Source organism: Bombina bombina, chromosome 4 (genome assembly GCF_027579735.1).
Source record: "Bombina bombina isolate aBomBom1 chromosome 4, aBomBom1.pri, whole genome shotgun sequence".
NCBI classification, from domain to species: domain Eukaryota; kingdom Metazoa; phylum Chordata; class Amphibia; order Anura; family Bombinatoridae; genus Bombina; species Bombina bombina.
In genome coordinates this window covers 811450159-811469352 of record NC_069502.1, presented here as the reverse complement: position 1 = coordinate 811469352, position 19194 = coordinate 811450159, and the positions used below count along the sequence as shown (strand labels likewise).

The 19194-nt window shown below is 41.9% G+C and overlaps 1 protein-coding gene across 1 annotated transcript in view; it reads right to left on the bottom strand.

The window, feature by feature from the left end:
* LOC128657081 (zinc finger protein OZF-like) overlaps positions 1-18910 on the bottom strand; it is a 66384-nt gene extending 47474 nt beyond the window's left edge. The window contains exons 1-3 of the mRNA XM_053711320.1: positions 18810-18910; positions 17541-17688; positions 16615-16701 (exon numbers count right to left, since the gene is read on the bottom strand). Coding sequence (XP_053567295.1) covers positions 16615-16701; positions 17541-17688; positions 18810-18884 — 310 coding nt within the window. The 5' untranslated portion in view covers positions 18885-18910. The remainder of the gene's footprint in view (positions 1-16614; positions 16702-17540; positions 17689-18809) is intronic.
* Between the last annotated feature and the right edge of the window lie 284 nt (positions 18911-19194).

The window sequence follows — 19194 nt, the reverse complement described above, 5'->3', positions numbered from 1 at the left end:
TAAATAAATCAGATGGTGAGAGTGAAGAGACTAGAGGGTGTGTGTGTGTACCATTTACATAAATCAGAGGGTGAGAGTGGAGAGACTAGAGGGTGTGTGTGTGTACCATTTACATAAATCAGAGGGTGAGAGTGAAGAGACTAGAGGGCGTGTGTGTGTGTGTGTGTACCATTTAAATAAATCAGAGGGTGAGAGTGGAGAGACTAGAGGGTGTGTGTGTGTACCATTTATATAAATAAGAGGGTGAGAGTGAAGAGACTAGAGGGTGTGTGTATGTACCATTTACATAAATCAGAGGGTGAGAGTGAAGAGACTAGAGGGTGTGTGTGTGTGTACCATTTACATAAATCAGAGGGTGAGAGTGAAGAGACTAGAGGGTGTGTATGTACCATTTATATAAATCAGAGGGTGAGAGTGAAGAGACTAGAGGGCGTGTGTGTGTACCATTTACATAAATCAGAGGGTGAGAGTGAAGAGACTAGAGGGTGTGTGTGTGTGTACCATTTATATAAATCAGAGGGTGAGAGTGAAGAGACTAGAGGGTGTGTGTGTGTACCATTAACATAAATCAGAGAGTGAGAGTGAAGAGACTAGAGGGTGTGTGTGTGTGTACCATTTATATAAATCAGAGGGTGAGAGTGAAGAGACTAGAGGGTGTGTGTGTGTGTGTACCATTTATATAAATCAGAGGGTGAGAGTGAAGAGACTAGAGGGTGTGTGTGTACCATTTATATAAATCAGAGGGTGAGAGTGAAGAGACTAGAGGGTGTGTGTGTACCATTTATATAAATCAGAGGGTGAGAGTGAAGAGACTAGAGGGTGTGTGTGTACCATTTATATAAATCAGAGGGTGAGAGTGAAGAGACTAGAGGGTGTGTGTGTACCATTTATATAAATCAGAGGGTGAGAGTGAAGAGACTAGAGGGTGTGTGTGTGTACCATTAACATAAATCAGAGGGTGAGAGTGGAGAGACTAGAGGGTGTGTGTGTGTACCATTTATATAAATCAGAGGGTGAGAGTGAAGAGACTAGAGGGTGTGTATGTACCATTTACATAAATCAGAGGGTGAGAGTGAAGAGACTAGAGGGTGTGTGTATGTACCATTTATATAAATCAGAGGGTGAGAGTGAAGAGACTAGAGGGCGTGTGTGCCATTTATATAAATCAGAGGGTGAGAGTGAAGAGACTAGAGGGTGTGTATGTACCATTTACATAAATCAGAGGGTGAGAGTGAAGAGACTAGAGGGTGTGTGTGTGTACCATTTATATAAATCAGAGGGTGAGAGTGAAGAGACTAGAGGGTGTGTGTGTGTACCATTTACATAAATCAGAGGGTGAGAGTGAAGAGACTAGAGGGTGTGTGTGTACCATTTACATAAATCAGAGGGTGAGAGTGAAGAGACTAGAGGGTGTGTGTGTGTACCATTTACATAAATCAGAGGGTGAGAGTGAAGAGACTAGAGGGTGTGTGTGTGTACCATTTACATAAATCAGAGGGTGAGAGTGAAGAGACTAGAGGGTGTGTATGTACCATTTACATAAATCAGAGGGTGAGAGTGAAGAGACTAGAGGGTGTGAGCGTATGTACCATTTACATAAATCAGAGGGTGAGAGTGGAGAGACTAGAGGGTGTGTGTGTACCATTTATATAAATCAGAGGGTGAGAGTGAAGAGACTAAAAGGTGTGTGTGTGTACCATTTATATAAATCAGGGGGTGAGAGTGGAGAGAATAGAGGGTGTGTGTGTACCATTTACATAAATCAGAGGGTGAGAGTGAAGAGACTAGAGGGTATGTATGTACCATTTAAATAAATCAGAGGGTGAGAGTGGAGAGACTAGAGGGTGTGAGCGTATGTACCATTTACATAAATCAGAGGGTGAGAGTGAAGAGACTAGAGGGTGTGTGTGTACCATTTATATAAATCAGAGGGTGAGAGTGAAGAGACTAGAGGGTGTGTGTGTGTACCATTTATATAAATAAGAGGGTGAGAGTGGAGAGAATAGAGGGTGTGTGTGTACCATTTACATAAATCAGAGGGTGAGAGTGAAGAGACTAGAGGGTGTGTGTGTGTACCATTTACATAAATCAGAGGGTGAGAGTGAAGAGACTAGAGGGTGTGTGTGTGTGTACCATTTACATAAATCCGAGGGTGAGAGTGAAGAGACTAGAGGGTGTGTGTGTGTACCATTTACATAAATCCGAGGGTGAGAGTGAAGAGACTAGAGGGTGTGTGTATGTACCATTTATATAAATCAGAGGGTGAGAGTGAAGAGACTAGAGGGTGTGTGTATGTACCATTTACATAAATCAGAGGGTGAGAGTGGAGAGACTAGAGGGTGTGAGCGTATGTACCATTTACATAAATCCGAGGGTGAGAGTGAAGAGACTAGAGGGTGTGTGTATGTACCATTTATATAAATCAGAGGGTGAGAGTGGAGAGACTAGAGGGTGTGAGCGTATGTACCATTTACATAAATCAGAGGGTGAGAGTGGAGAGATTAGAGGGTGTGTGTGTACCATTTATATAAATCAGAGGGTGAGAGTGGAGAGAATAGAGGGTGTGTGTGTACCATTTACATAAATCAGAGGGTGAGAGTGAAGAGACTAGAGGGTGTGTGCGTGTGTACCATTTATATAAATAAGAGGGTGAGAGTGAAGAGACTAGAGGGTGTGTGTATGTACCATTTACATAAATCAGAGGGTGAGAGTGAAGAGACTAGAGGGTGTGTGTGTGTACCATTTACATAAATCAGAGGGTGAGAGTGAAGAGACTAGAGGGTGTGTATGTACCATTTATATAAATCAGAGGGTGAGAGTGAAGAGACTAGAGGGCGTGTGTGTGTGTGTGTACCATTTACATAAATCAGAGGGTGAGAGTGAAGAGACTAGAGGGTGTGTGTGTGTGTACCATTTATATAAATCAGAGGGTGAGAGTGAAGAGACTAGAGGGTGTGTGTGTGTACCATTTACATAAATCAGAGGGTGAGAGTGGAGAGACTAGAGGGGTGTGTGTGTACCATTTACATAAATCAGAGAGTGAGAGTGAAGAGACTAGAGGGTGTGTGTGTGTACCATTTATATAAATCAGAGGGTGAGAGTGAAGAGACTAGAGGGTGTGTATGTACCATTTACATAAATCAGAGGGTGAGAGTGAAGAGACTAGAGGGTGTGTGTGTACCATTTACATAAATCAGAGGGTGAGAGTGAAGAGACTAGAGGGTGTGTATGTACCATTTACATAAATCAGAGGGTGAGAGTGAAGAGACTAGAGGGTGTGTGTGTGTGTGTACCATTTATATAAATCAGAGGGTGAGAGTGAAGAGACTAGAGGGTGTGTATGTACCATTTACATAAATCAGAGGGTGAGAGTGAAGAGACTAGAGGGTGTGTGTGTACCAATTACATAAATCAGAGGGTGAGAGTGAAGAGACTAGAGGGTGTGTGTGTGTGTACCATTTATATAAATCAGAGGGTGAGAGTGAAGAGACTAGAGGGTGTGTGTATGTACCATTTACATAAATCAGAGGGTGAGAGTGAAGAGACTAGAGGGTGTGTGTGTGTACCAATTACATAAATCAGAGGGTGAGAGTGAAGAGACTAGAGGGTGTGTGTATGATGTACCATTTATATAAATCAGAGGGTGAGAGTGAAGAGACTAGAGGGTGTGTGTATGTACCATTTACATAAATCAGAGGGTGAGAGTGAAGAGACTAGAGGGTGTGTGTGTACCATTTACATAAATCAGAGGGTGAGAGTGAAGAGACTAGAGGGTGTGTGTGTGTACCATTTACATAAATCAGAGGGTGAGAGTGAAGAGACTAGAGGGTGTGTGTGTGTACCATTTACATAAATCCGAGGGTGAGAGTGAAGAGGACTAGAGGGTGTGTGTGTATCATTTACATAAATCAGAGGGTGAGAGTGAAGAGACTAGAGGGTGTGTGTGTACCATTTACATAAATCAGAGGGTGAGAGTGAAGAGACTAGAGGGTGTGTGTGTGTACCATTTATATAAATCAGAGGGTGAGAGTGAAGAGACTAGAGGGTGTGTGTGTACCATTTATATAAATCAGAGGGTGAGAGTGGAGAGACTAGAGGGTGTGTGTGTGTGTACCATTTACATAAATCAGAGGGTGAGAGTGAAGAGACTAGAGGGTGTGTGTGTACCATTAACATAAATCAGAGGGTGAGAGTGAAGAGACTAGAGGGTGTGTGTGTGTACCATTTATATAAATCAGAGGGTGAGAGTGAAGAGACTAGAGGGTGTGTATGTACCATTTACATAAATCAGAGGGTGAGAGTGAAGAGACTAGAGGGTGTGTGTGTACCATTTACATAAATCAGAGGGTGATAGTGAAGAGACTAGAGGGTGTGTGTGTGTACCATTTATATAAATCAGAGGGTGAGAGTGGAGAGAATAGAGGGTGTGTGTGTACCATTTACATAAATCAGAGGGTGAGAGTGAAGAGACTAGAGGGTGTGTGTGTACCATTTACATAAATCAGAGGGTGAGAGTGAAGAGACTAGAGGGTGTGTGTGTGTGTACCATTTATATAAATCAGAGGGTGAGAGTGAAGAGACTAGAGGGTGTGTGTGTACCATTTACATAAATCAGAGGGTGAGAGTGAAGAGACTAGAGGGTGTGTGTGTACCAATTACATAAATCAGAGGGTGAAGAGACTAGAGGGTGTGTGTGTGTACCATTAACATAAATCAGAGGGTGAGAGTGAAGAGACTAGAGGGTGTGTGTGTACCATTTAAATAAATCAGACGGTGAGAGTGGAGAGACTAGAGGGTGTGTGCGTGTGTACCATTTATATAAATAAGAGGGTGAGAGTGAAGAGACTAGAGGGTGTGTGTATGTACCATTTACATAAATCAGAGGGTGAGAGTGAAGAGACTAGAGGGTGTGTGTGTGTACCATTTACATAAATCAGAGGGTGAGAGTGAAGAGACTAGAGGGTGTGTGTGTACCATTTATATAAATCAGAGGGTGAGAGTGAAGAGACTAGAGGGCGTGTGTGTACCATTTATATAAATCAGAGGGTGAGAGTGGAGAGAATAGAGGGTGTGTGTGTGTGTACCATTTACATAAATCAGAGGGTGAGAGTGAAGAGACTAGAGGGTGTGTGTTTGTACCATTTACATAAATCAGAGGGTGAGAGTGAAGAGACTAGAGGGTGTGTGTGTGTACCATTTACATAAATCAGAGGGTGAGAGTGAAGAGACTAGAGGGTGTGTGTGTACCATTTACATAAATCAGAGGGTGAGAGTGAAGAGACTAGAGGGTGTGTGTGTACCATTTACATAAATCAGAGGGTGAGAGTGAAGAGACTAGAGGGGTGTGTGTGTACCAATTACATAAATCAGAGGGTGAGGGTGAAGAGACTAGAGGGTGTGTGTGTATGTACCATTTATATAAATCAGGGGGTGAGAGTGGAGAGAATAGAGGGTGTGTGTGTACCATTTACATAAATCAGAGGGTGAGAGTGAAGAGACTAGAGGGTATGTATGTACCATTTATATAAATCAGAGGGTGAGAGTGGAGAGACTAGAGGGTGTGAGCGTATGTACCATTTACATAAATCAGAGGGTGAGAGTGAAGAGACTAGAGGGTGTGTGTGTGTACCATTTACATAAATCAGAGGGTGAGAGTGAAGAGACTAGAGGGTGTGTGTGTGTACCATTTATATAAATCAGAGGGTGAGAGTGAAGAGACTAGAGGGTGTGTGTGTGTACCATTTATATAAATCAGAGGGTGAGAGTGGAGAGAATAGAGGGTGTGTGTGTACCATTTACATAAATCAGAGGGTGAGAGTGGAGAGACTAGAGGGTGTGTGTGTGTACCATTAACATAAATCAGAGGGTGAGAGTGAAGAGACTAGAGGGCGTGTGTGTGTGTGTGTACCATTTAAATAAATCAGAGGGTGAGAGTGGAGAGACTAGAGGGTGTGTGTGTGTACCATTTATATAAATAAGAGGGTGAGAGTGAAGAGACTAGAGGGTGTGTGTATGTACCATTTACATAAATCAGAGGGTGAGAGTGAAGAGACTAGAGGGTGTGTGTGTGTGTACCATTTACATAAATCAGAGGGTGAGAGTGAAGAGACTAGAGGGTGTGTATGTACCATTTATATAAATCAGAGGGTGAGAGTGAAGAGACTAGAGGGCGTGTGTGTGTGTGTGTACCATTTACATAAATCAGAGGGTGAGAGTGAAGAGACTAGAGGGTGTGTGTGTGTGTACCATTTATATAAATCAGAGGGTGAGAGTGAAGAGACTAGAGGGTGTGTGTGTGTACCATTTACATAAATCAGAGAGTGAGAGTGAAGAGACTAGAGGGTGTGTGTGTGTGTACCATTTATATAAATCAGAGGGTGAGAGTGAAGAGACTAGAGGGTGTGTGTGTGTGTGTACCATTTATATAAATCAGAGGGTGAGAGTGAAGAGACTAGAGGGTGTGTGTGTACCATTTATATAAATCAGAGGGTGAGAGTGAAGAGACTAGAGGGTGTGTGTGTACCATTTATATAAATCAGAGGGTGAGAGTGAAGAGACTAGAGGGTGTGTGTGTACCATTTATATAAATCAGAGGGTGAGAGTGAAGAGACTAGAGGGTGTGTGTGTGTACCATTAACATAAATCAGAGGGTGAGAGTGGAGAGACTAGAGGGTGTGTGTGTGTACCATTTATATAAATCAGAGGGTGAGAGTGAAGAGACTAGAGGGTGTGTATGTACCATTTACATAAATCAGAGGGTGAGAGTGAAGAGACTAGAGGGTGTGTGTATGTACCATTTATATAAATCAGAGGGTGAGAGTGAAGAGACTAGAGGGTGTGTGTGTACCATTTATATAAATCAGAGGGTGAGAGTGAAGAGACTAGAGGGTGTGTATGTACCATTTACATAAATCAGAGGGTGAGAGTGAAGAGACTAGAGGGTGTGTGTGTGTGTGTACCATTTATATAAATCAGAGGGTGAGAGTGAAGAGACTAGAGGGTGTGTGTGTGTACCATTTACATAAATCAGAGGGTGAGAGTGAAGAGACTAGAGGGTGTGTGTGTACCATTTACATAAATCAGAGGGTGAGAGTGAAGAGACTAGAGGGTGTGTGTGTGTACCATTTACATAAATCAGAGGGTGAGAGTGAAGAGACTAGAGGGTGTGTGTGTGTACCATTTACATAAATCAGAGGGTGAGAGTGAAGAGACTAGAGGGTGTGTATGTACCATTTACATAAATCAGAGGGTGAGAGTGAAGAGACTAGAGGGTGTGTGTGTACCATTTACATAAATCAGAGGGTGAGAGTGGAGAGACTAGAGGGTGTGTGTGTACCATTTATATAAATCAGAGGGTGAGAGTGAAGAGACTAGAGGGTGTGTGTGTACCATTTATATAAATCAGGGGGTGAGAGTGGAGAGAATAGAGGGTGTGTGTGTACCATTTACATAAATCAGAGGGTGAGAGTGAAGAGACTAGAGGGTATGTATGTACCATTTAAATAAATCAGAGGGTGAGAGTGGAGAGACTAGAGGGTGTGAGCGTATGTACCATTTACATAAATCAGAGGGTGAGAGTGAAGAGACTAGAGGGTGTGTGTGTACCATTTATATAAATCAGAGGGTGAGAGTGAAGAGACTAGAGGGTGTGTGTGTGTACCATTTATATAAATCAGAGGGTGAGAGTGGAGAGAATAGAGGGTGTGTGTGTACCATTTACATAAATCAGAGGGTGAGAGTGAAGAGACTAGAGGGTGTGTGTGTGTACCATTTACATAAATCAGAGGGTGAGAGTGAAGAGACTAGAGGGTGTGTGTGTGTGTACCATTTACATAAATCCGAGGGTGAGAGTGAAGAGACTAGAGGGTGTGTGTGTGTACCATTTACATAAATCCGAGGGTGAGAGTGAAGAGACTAGAGGGTGTGTGTATGTACCATTTATATATATCAGAGGGTGAGAGTGAAGAGACTAGAGGGTGTGTGTGTGTACCATTTACATAAATCAGAGGGTGAGAGTGAAGAGACTAGAGGGTGTGTGTATGTACCATTTATATAAATCAGAGGGTGAGAGTGGAGAGACTAGAGGGTGTGAGCGTATGTACCATTTACATAAATCAGAGGGTGAGAGTGGAGAGACTAGAGGGTGTGTGTGTACCATTTATATAAATCAGAGGGTGAGAGTGGAGAGACTAGAGGGTGTGTGTGTACCATTTACATAAATCAGAGGGTGAGAGTGAAGAGACTAGAGGGTGTGTGTGTGTGTGTACCATTTAAATAAATCAGAGGGTGAGAGTGAAGAGACTAGAGGGTGTGTGTGTGTACCATTTACATAAATCAGAGGGTGAGAGTGGAGAGACTAGAGGGTGTGTGTGTGTACCATTAACATAAATCAGAGGGTGAGAGTGAAGAGACTAGAGGGTGTGTGTGTACCATTTAAATAAATCAGAGGGTGAGAGTGGAGAGACTAGAGGGTGTGTGTGTACCATTTATATAAATCAGAGGGTGAGAGTGAAGAGACTAGAGGGTGTGTGTATGTACCATTTACATAAATCAGAGGGTGAGAGTGAAGAGACTAGAGGGTGTGTGTGTGTACCATTTACATAAATCAGAGGGTGAGAGTGAAGAGACTAGAGGGTGTGTATGTACCATTTATATAAATCAGAGGGTGAGAGTGAAGAGACTAGAGGGCGTGTGTGTGTGTGTGTACCATTTACATAAATCAGAGGGTGAGAGTGAAGAGACTAGAGGGTGTGTGTGTGTGTACCATTTATATAAATCAGAGGGTGAGAGTGAAGAGACTAGAGGGTGTGTGTGTGTACCATTTACATAAATCAGAGGGTGAGAGTGAGAGACTAGAGGGTGTGTGGGTACCATTTACATAAATCAGAGAGTGAGAGTGAAGAGACTAGAGGGTGTGTGTGTGTACCATTTATATAAATCAGAGGGTGAGAGTGAAGAGACTAGAGGGTGTGTATGTACCATTTACATAAATGAGAGGGTGAGAGTGAAGAGACTAGAGGGTGTGTGTGTGTACCATTTTCATAAATCAGAGGGTGAGAGTGAAGAGACTAGAGGGTGTGTATGTACCATTTACATAAATCAGAGGGTGAGAGTGAAGAGACTAGAGGGTGTGTGTGTGTGTGTACCATTTATATAAATCAGAGGGTGAGAGTGAAGAGACTAGAGGGTGTGTGTGTACCAATTACATAAATCAGAGGGTGAGAGTGAAGAGACTAGAGGGTGTGTGTGTGTGTGTACCATTTATATAAATCAGAGGGTGAGAGTGAAGAGACTAGAGGGTGTGTATGTACCATTTACATAAATCAGAGGGTGAGAGTGAAGAGACTAGAGGGTGTGTGTGTACCAATTACATAAATCAGAGGGTGAGAGTGAAGAGACTAGAGGGTGTGTGTATGATGTACCATTTATATAAATCAGAGGGTGAGAGTGAAGAGACTAGAGGGTGTGTGTATGTACCATTTACATAAATCAGAGGGTGAGAGTGAAGAGACTAGAGGGTGTGTGTGTGTACCATTTACATAAATCAGAGGGTGAGAGTGAAGAGACTAGAGGGTGTGTGTGTGTACCATTTACATAAATCAGAGGGTGAGAGTGAAGAGACTAGAGGGTGTGTGTGTGTACCATTTACATAAATCCGAGATTGAGAGTGAAGAGACTAGAGGGTGTGTGTGTACCATTTACATAAATCAGAGGGTGAGAGTGAAGAGACTAGAGGGTGTGTGTGTACCATTTACATAAATCAGAGGGTGAGAGTGAAGAGACTAGAGGGTGTGTGTGTACCATTTACATAAATCAGAGGGTGAGAGTGAAGAGACTAGAGGGTGTGTGTGTGTACCATTTACATAAATCAGAGGGTGAGAGTGAAGAGACTAGAGGGTGTGTGTGTACCATTTACATAAATCAGAGGGTGAGAGTGAAGAGACTAGAGGGTGTGTGTGTACCATTTATATAAATCAGAGGGTGAGAGTGAAGAGACTAGAGGGTGTGTGTGTACCATTTACATAAATCCGAGGGTGAGAGTGAAGAGACTAGAGGGTGTGTGTTTGTACCATTTATATAAATCAGAGGGTGAGAGTGAAGAGACTAGAGGGTGTGTGTGTGTACCATTTATATAAATCAGAGGGTGAGAGTGAAGAGACTAGAGGGTGTGTGTGTACCATTAAATAAATCAGAGGGTGAGAGTGAAGAGACTAGAGGGTGTGTGTGTACCATTTACATAAATCAGAGGGTGAGAGTGAAGAGACTAGAGGGTGTGTGAGTGTACCATTTATATAAATCACAGGGTGAGAGTGAAGAGACTATAGGGTGTGTGTGTACCATTTACATAAATCAGAGGGTGAGAGTGAAGAGACTAGAGGGTGTGTGTGTGTACCATTTACATAAATCAGAGGGTGAGAGTGAAGAGACTAGAGGGTGTGTGTGTACCATTTACATAAATCAGAGGGTGAGAGTGAGAGACTAGAGGGTGTGTGTGTACCATTTACATAAATCAGAGGGTGAGAGTGAAGAGACTAGAGGGTGTGTGTGTGTACCATTTACATAAATCAGAGGGTGAGAGTGAAGAGACTAGAGGGTGTGTGTGTGTACCATTTACATAAATCAGAGGGTGAGAGTGAAGAGACTAGAGGGTGTGTGTGTGTACCATTTACATAAATCAGAGGGTGAGAGTGAAGAGACTAGAGGGTGGGTGTGTACCATTTATATAAATCAGGGGTGAGAGTGAAGAGACTAGAGGGTGTGTGTGTGTACCATTTACATAAATCAGAGGGTGAGAGTGAGAGACTAGAGGGTGTGTGTGTACCATTTACATAAATCAGAGGGTGAGAGTGAAGAGACTAGAGGGTGTGTGTGTGTACCATTTATATAAATCAGAGGGTGAGAGTGAAGAGACTAGAGGGTGTGTGTGTGTACCATTTATATAAATCAGAGGGTGAGAGTGAAGAGACTAGAGGGTGTGTATGTACCATTTACATAAATCAGAGGGTGAGAGTGAAGAGACTAGAGGGTGTGTGTGTGTACCATTTACATAAATCAGAGGGTGAGAGTGAAGAGACTAGAGGGTGTGTGTGTGTACCATTTATATAAATCAGAGGGTGAGAGTGAAGAGACTAGAGGGTGTGTGTATGTACCATTTACATAAATCAGAGGGTGAGAGTGAAGAGACTAGAGGGTGTGTGTGTACCATTTACATAAATCAGAGGGTGAGAGTGAAGAGACTAGAGGGTGTGTGTTTGTACCATTTACATAAATCAGAGGGTGAGAGTGAAGAGACTAGAGGGTGTGTGTGTGTACCATTTATATAAATCAGAGGGTGAGAGTGAAGAGACTAGAGGGTGTGTATGTACCATTTACATAAATCAGAGGGTGAGAGTGAAGAGACTAGAGGGTGTGTGTGTGTACCATTTACATAAATCAGAGGGTGAGAGTGAAGAGACTAGAGGGTGTGTGTGTGTACCATTTACATAAATCAGAGGGTGAGAGTGAAGAGACTAGAGGGTGTGTGTGTGTACCATTTACATAAATCAGAGGGTGAGAGTGGAGAGACTAGAGGGTGTGTGTATGTACCATTTACATAAATCAGAGGGTGAGAGTGAAGAGACTAGAGGGTGTGTGTGTACCATTTACATACATCAGAGGGTGAGAGTGAAGAGACTAGAGGGTGTGTGTGTGTGTGTACCATTTAAATAAATCAGATGGTGAGAGTGAAGAGACTAGAGGGTGTGTGTGTGTGTACCATTTATATAAATAAGAGGGTGAGAGTGAAGAGACTAGAGGGTGTGTGTATGTACCATTTACATAAATCAGAGGGTGAGAGTGAAGAGACTAGAGGGTGTGTGTGTGTGTACCATTTATATAAATCAGAGGGTGAGAGTGAAGAGACTAGAGGGCGTGTGTGTGTGTGTACCATTTATATAAATCAGAGGGTGAGAGTGAAGAGACTAGAGGTGTGTGTGTGTGTGTACCATTTACATAAATCAGAGGGTGAGAGTGGAGAGACTAGAGGGTGTGTGTGTGTACCATTAACATAAATCAGAGGGTGAGAGTGAAGAGACTAGAGGGTGTGTGTGTGTACCATTTAAATAAATCAGAGGGTGAGAGTGGAGAGACTAGAGGGTGTGTGCGTGTGTACCCATTTATATAAATAAGAGGGTGAGAGTGAAGAGACTAGAGGGTGTGTGTTGTACCATTTACATAAATCAGAGGGTGAGAGTGAAGAGACTAGAGGGTGTGTGTGTGTACCATTTACATAAATCAGAGGGTGAGAGTGAAGAGACTAGAGGGTGTGTATGTACCATTTATATAAATCAGAGGGTGAGAGTGAAGAGACTAGAGGGTGTGTGTGTACCATTTACATAAATCAGAGGGTGAGAGTGAAGAGACTAGAGGGTGTGTGTGTGTGTACCATTTAAATAAATCAGAGGGTGAGAGTGAAGAGACTAGAGGGTGTGTGTGTGTACCATTTACATAAATCAGAGAGTGAGAGTGAAGAGACTAGAGGGTGTGTGTGTGTACCATTTATATAAATCAGAGGGTGAGAGTGAAGAGACTAGAGGGTGTGTGTGTGTACCATTTATATAAATCAGAGGGTGAGAGTGAAGAGACTAGAGGGCGTGTGTGTGTGTGTGTGTACCATTTATATAAATCAGAGGGTGAGAGTGGAGAGACTAGAGGGTGTGTGTGTACCATTTACATAAATCAGAGGGTGAGAGTGAAGAGACTAGAGGGTGTGTGTGTACCAATTACATAAATCAGAGGGTGAGAGTGAAGAGACTAGAGGGTGTGTGTGTGTGTGTACCATTTATATAAATCAGAGGGTGAGAGTGAAGAGACTAGAGGGTGTGTGTATGTACCATTTACATAAATCAGAGGGTGAGAGTGAAGAGACTAGAGGGTGTGTGTGTACCATTTACATAAATCAGAGGGTGAGAGTGAAGAGACTAGAGGGTGTGTGTATGTACCATTTATATAAATCAGAGGGTGAGAGTGAAGAGACTAGAGGGTGTGTGTGTGTACCATTTACATAAATCAGAGGGTGAGAGTGAAGAGACTAGAGGGTGTGTGTGTGTACCATTTACATAAATCAGAGGGTGAGAGTGAAGAGACTAGAGGGTGTGTGTGTACCATTTACATAAATCAGAGGGTGAGAGTGAAGAGACTAGAGGGTGTGTGTGTATGTACCATTTACATAAATCAGAGGGTGAGAGTGAAGAGACTAGAGGGTGTGTGTGTGTACCATTTACATAAATCAGAGGGTGAGAGTGAAGAGACTAGAGGGTGTGTGTGTACCATTTACATAAATCAGAGGGTGAGAGTGAAGAGACTAGAGGGTGTGTGTGTGTACCATTTACATAAATCAGAGGGTGAGAGTGAAGAGACTAGAGGGTGTGTGTGTACCATTTACATAAATCAGAGGGTGAGAGTGAAGAGACTAGAGGGTGTGTGTGTACCATTTACATAAATCAGAGGGTGAGAGTGAAGAGACTAGAGGGTGTGTGTGTGTACCATTTACTATAAATCAGAGGGTGAGAGTGAAGAGACTAGAGGGTGTGTGTGTGTACCATTTACATAAATCAGAGGGTGAGAGTGAAGAGACTAGAGGGTGTGTGTGTGTACCATTTACATAAATCCGAGGGTGAGAGTGAAGAGACTAGAGGGTGTGTGTGTACCATTTACATAAATCAGAGGGTGAGAGTGAAGAGACTAGAGGGTGTGTGTGTGTACCATTTACATAAATCAGAGGGTGAGAGTGAAGAGACTAGAGGGTGTGTGTGTGTACCATTTACATAAATCCGAGGGTGAGAGTGAAGAGACTAGAGGGTGTGTGTGTGTACCATTTACATAAATCAGAGGGTGAGAGTGAAGAGACTAGAGGGTGTGTGGTGTACCATTTATATAAATCAGAGGGTGAGAGTGAAGAGACTAGAGGGGTGTGTGTGTACCATTTACATAAATCAGAGGGTGAGAGTGAAGAGACTAGAGGGTGTGTGTGTACCATTTACATAAATCAGAGGGTGAGAGTGAAGAGACTAGAGGGTGTGTGTGTGTACCATTTACATAAATCAGAGGGTGAGAGTGAAGAGACTAGAGGGTGTGTGTGTACCATTTACATAAATCAGAGGGTGAGAGTGAAGAGACTAGAGGGTGTGTGTGTACCATTTACATAAATCAGAGGGTGAGAGTGAAGAGACTAGAGGGTGTGTGAGTGTACCATTTATATAAATCAAGGGTGAGAGTGAAGAGACTATAGGGTGTGTGTGTACCATTTACATAAATCAGAGGGTGAGAGTGAAGAGACTAGAGGGTGTGTGTGTGTACCATTTACATAAATCCGAGGGTGAGAGTGAAGAGACTAGAGGGTGTGTGTGTATCATTTACATAAATCAGAGGGTGAGAGTGAAGAGACTAGAGGGTGTGTGTGTACCATTTACATAAATCAGAGGGTGAGAGTGAAGAGACTAGAGGGTGTGTGTGTGTACCATTTATATAAATCAGAGGGTGAGAGTGAAGAGACTAGAGGGTGTGTGTGTACCATTTACATAAATCAGAGGGTGAGAGTGAAGAGACTAGAGGGTGTGTGTGTGTACCATTTATATAAATCAGAGGGTGAGAGTGAAGAGACTAGAGGGTGTGTGTGTACCATTTACATAAATCAGAGGGTGAGAGTGAAGAGACTAGAGGGTGTGTGTACCATTTACATAAATCAGAGGGTGAGAGTGAAGAGACTAGAGGGTGTGTGTGTGTACCATTTATATAAATCAGAGGGTGAGAGTGAAGAGACTAGAGGGTGTGTGTGTACCATTTACATAAATCAGAGGGTGAGAGTGAAGAGACTAGAGGGTGTGTGTGTGTACCATTTACATAAATCAGAGGGTGAGAGTGAAGAGACTAGAGGGTGTGTGTGTACCATTTACATAAATCAGAGGGTGAGAGTGAAGAGACTAGAGGGTGTGTGTGTACCCATTTACATAAATCAGAGGGTGAGAGTGAAGAGGACTAGAGGGTGTGTGTGTGTACCATTTATATAAATCAGAGGGTGAGAGTGAAGAGACTAGAGGGTGTGTGTGTACCATTTACATAAATCAGAGGGTGAGAGTGAAGAGACTAGAGGGTGTGTGTGTGTACCATTTACATAAATCAGAGGGTGAGAGTGAAGAGACTAGAGGGTGTGTGTGTACCATTTACATAAATCAGAGGGTGAGAGTGAAGAGACTAGAGGGTGTGTGTGTACCATTTACATAAATCAGAGGGTGAGAGTAAAGAGACTAGAGGGTGTGTGTGTGTACCATTTATATAAATCAGAGGGTGAGAGTGAAGAGACTAGAGGGTGTGTGTGTACCATTTAATAAATCAGAGGGTGAGAGTGAAGAGACTAGAGGGTGTGTGTGTGTGTACCATTTACATAAATCAGAGGGTGAGAGTGAAGAGACCTAGAGGGTGTGTGTGTGTACCATTTACATAACTCCGAGGGTGAGAGTGAAGAGACTAGAGGGTGTGTGTGTGTACCATTTACATAAATCAGAGGGTGAGAGTGAAGAGACTAGAGGGTGTGTGTGTACCATTTATATAAATCAGAGGGTGAGAGTGAAGATACTAGAGGGTGTGTGTGTACCATTTACATAAATCCGAGGGTGAGAGTGAAGAGACTAGAGGGTGTGTGTGTGTACCATTTATATAAATCAGAGGGTGAGAGTGAAGAGACTAGAGGGTGTGTGTGTGTACCATTTATATAAATCAGAGGGTGAGAGTGAAGAGACTAGAGGGTGTGTGTGTGTGTACCATTTACATAAATCAGAGGGTGAGAGTGAAGAGACTAGAGGGTGTGTGTGTACCATTTACATAAATCAGAGGGTGAGAGTGAAGAGACTAGAGGGTGTGTGTGTACCATTTATATAAATCAGAGGGTGAGAGTGAAGAGACTAGAGGGTGTGTGTGTGTACCATTTATATAAATCAGAGGGTGAGAGTGAAGAGACTAGAGGGTGTGTGTGTACCAATTACATAAATCAGAGGGTGAGAGTGAAGAGACTAGAGGGTGTGTGTGTACCATTTATATAAATCAGAGGGTGAGAGTGAGAGACTAGAGGGCGTGTGTGTGTACCATTTATATAAATCAGAGGGTGAGGGTGAAGAGACTAGAGGGCGTGTGTGTGTACCATTTATATAAATCAGAGGGTGAGAGTGAAGAGACTAGAGGGTGTGTGTGTGTACCATTTATATAAATCCGAGGGTGAGAGTGAAGAGACTAGAGGGCGTGTGTGTACCATTTACATAAATCAGAGGGTGAGAGAGAAGGGACTAGAGGGTGTGTGTGTACCATTTACATAAATCCGAGGGTGAGAGTGAAGAGACTAGAAGGTGTGTGTATGTACCATTTATATAAATCAGAGGGTGAGAGTGAAGAGACTAGAGGGTGTGTGTACCATTTACATAAATCAGAGGGTGAGAGAGAAGGGAAGGTATTGGTTTATGTACCAAATAGATTTTAGCATTGCAATCTGTCTGTGCTGAGGTTTATTATTTTTATAGGGTGAAATAATATCAGAATCAGGTGGGGTTTTTTTAAAGTGTGAAGCTTATACAATAGATCACTCACTTGCAGAGACATCTGATGGCTGAATATTCTGTACAAGTTCTCCTTGTGCTCCTGTGTCTAGATTTTCATCTCTGTGACCTGTTAGTTCTAATAGAGAATAAAATGAGTTTATTTTGCTAATTAAACAATGTACAATGTACTCTATTAGAATTGTTTAAAGCTGATCTGATGCTGGATAAAGCTACATTTCAGCCAATGCGCATCACAACCTAAGAATGTGACATACATTTCCTGCTAGTCTGTTGCTTAAAGTGATAGTAAAGTCTCCCCTTTATAAAATCAGATGCGGAATTTTAGTGATATTTTAAATGGAGTTTAATTCATCGGTTGTAATGAAGATGCGCTATAAAACTTACTTTTTATTATAGATATGAAGTTCAGATAGCTCGCGCCCGCCACCCAGTTCAAAATTACATTTTTCTGTGCGCTAACGGTTTCAGTTGTTCTCTAATCAGCACTCTAGCTACAACAAAAGTTACATATGGGGAGAGCGCTGATTGTACAACAATTCAAACCGTTAACTCACAGAAAATTTGACTTTTGAATTGGGAAGCGGAGCATTTGAATTTCATATCTATATTAAAAAGTTATTGCGCATCTTCATTACCACTGATGACTTAAACTCCATCCAAAATATCACTAACGTTACAGATCTGTTTTTATAAAGGGAGAGTTTATCATCACCTTAAATAAATTTGTGCATATAAAAATATTCATATACAATTGCATTACTATCCCTGACAAACATTTTGCCTCTCACACCCTTGTAAAAAATGTTTTGATATTTATTGGGTATAAAACTTGTTTAGAATCAGACAGCTCATTAGATTAACACACATGACGGATTGTAGATTTACACTCTTTCAGTTACTTCTGTAGTGTTTGTGCATTTCCTGAGTGAGGTATTTATTACTACACAGTGTTACCTGAGCTCTCATTTCCTGGGATCTCCATAGTCCTTAGTGCTTGGTGAGTCTCCATCATGACGTCCTTGTAAAGCTCCTTGTGTCCCTCTATATACTCCCACTCCTCCATAGAGAAATACACAGCAACATCCTCACACTTTATAGGCACCTGAAACACACACAACTCATTCAGTGCTGACACAGGGACTGGTTCTGTCACACACTTTTACTGACAGAGCCAGGATAATGTTATTGAGAACATCCAGAGACACAGACATAAGTTAGGAAAATATTCAAAGGGACAGATAGGTAAGTAAAGAGTTACTGAGCCCTGGCACTAGTATAATGCCCCATTCCCCAGCAGTGCGCACCTCTATAATCAGTCGGTGAATGCTGCTGCAAAGGGGGGGGATGGATTTTTCCTGTAATGGTGAAATTCTATAGAGAACATTTTCCAACCAAAGACCACGGGTTCGAATGTGACATTTAGAGACAAATATATGCCACCACTAACCAGAACAAACTATTAGAATCTAGATTACAAGTCAAGAGAGACTTTGGTCCGTGTTATAGTATTTCTCAATTTGGTATTAGAATTCACTGGTTAAAATATTTCTGAAAAACTTATTTGTTGAGGGCAACTTAGTTAGTCCATCATATGCTTATGAGATGCGCTAAATAGCGTGCTGGCCAAACTTAGCATAATATTACCAGCCGAATATCACGTGCACAATGCATAGAATGATAAACTTTTAATATCGCTTTTAAAAGCTGTAAACTGTTACAGTGAACTGGCATTATAAGCTCCATAACCCCTCGGCAATAAACACATAAAATGACACACCCTTATAACATTTAACCTCTTAATTGGCAGGACCCACTACAATAATTCCCCACAACCACTATACCCCCTAACAGCCATTTTTCAGGTGCTTGTAACTTTTTTTTGCATAAACAAATTTCTTTGAAATGTGCCAGCAGCTTTGTGGGCATCCTCAGTGATAAGAAATGCTAAAAACTTTACATAAATATTTGAATATTTTTGGTCTAATATAATAATATATTTTGGATGTTTTGTTTTTCAGATTACCCTTGCTTTTTAAAGTATATACACAAAGATACATATGTTTGGTCCTTTGTATGAAAAGGTTATGTACCCCATGTATAGAATGAGCAAGGGCATGTTAGGCTGCAATCGGCATATTCTAATCATTACAAACCATGTTAATATGTGTAAATAAACAAATACAGCCAGTGACATGCAGCTGTTATTATAACATATTCCATCACCTCCCCTGTCAGCAGGTACATGATCTGCAGGGTGTGGGTCAGTATCCTCTCTGTTGTCATCTTGTCCCCGGTCATGTCACTCGCTGTCAGTGAGTTAGTCACACGCTGCAAGAGTGAAACATAAAAACATCACTGACCCCTCTCACATCACTTGTATGTATCCTGTTATCACATTCCCCATCTCATCATGATCACATGGAAAACCATTGCAAAATATCTGCACCTACAGTAAATATTGAATATATGCACAGTATATATCAGGAATTAATTGTTGCATTGCAAAATATCTGCACCTACAGTAAATATTGTATATATGCACAGTATATATCAGGAATTAATTGTTGCATTGTAAAATATCTGCACCTACAGTAAATATTGAATATAT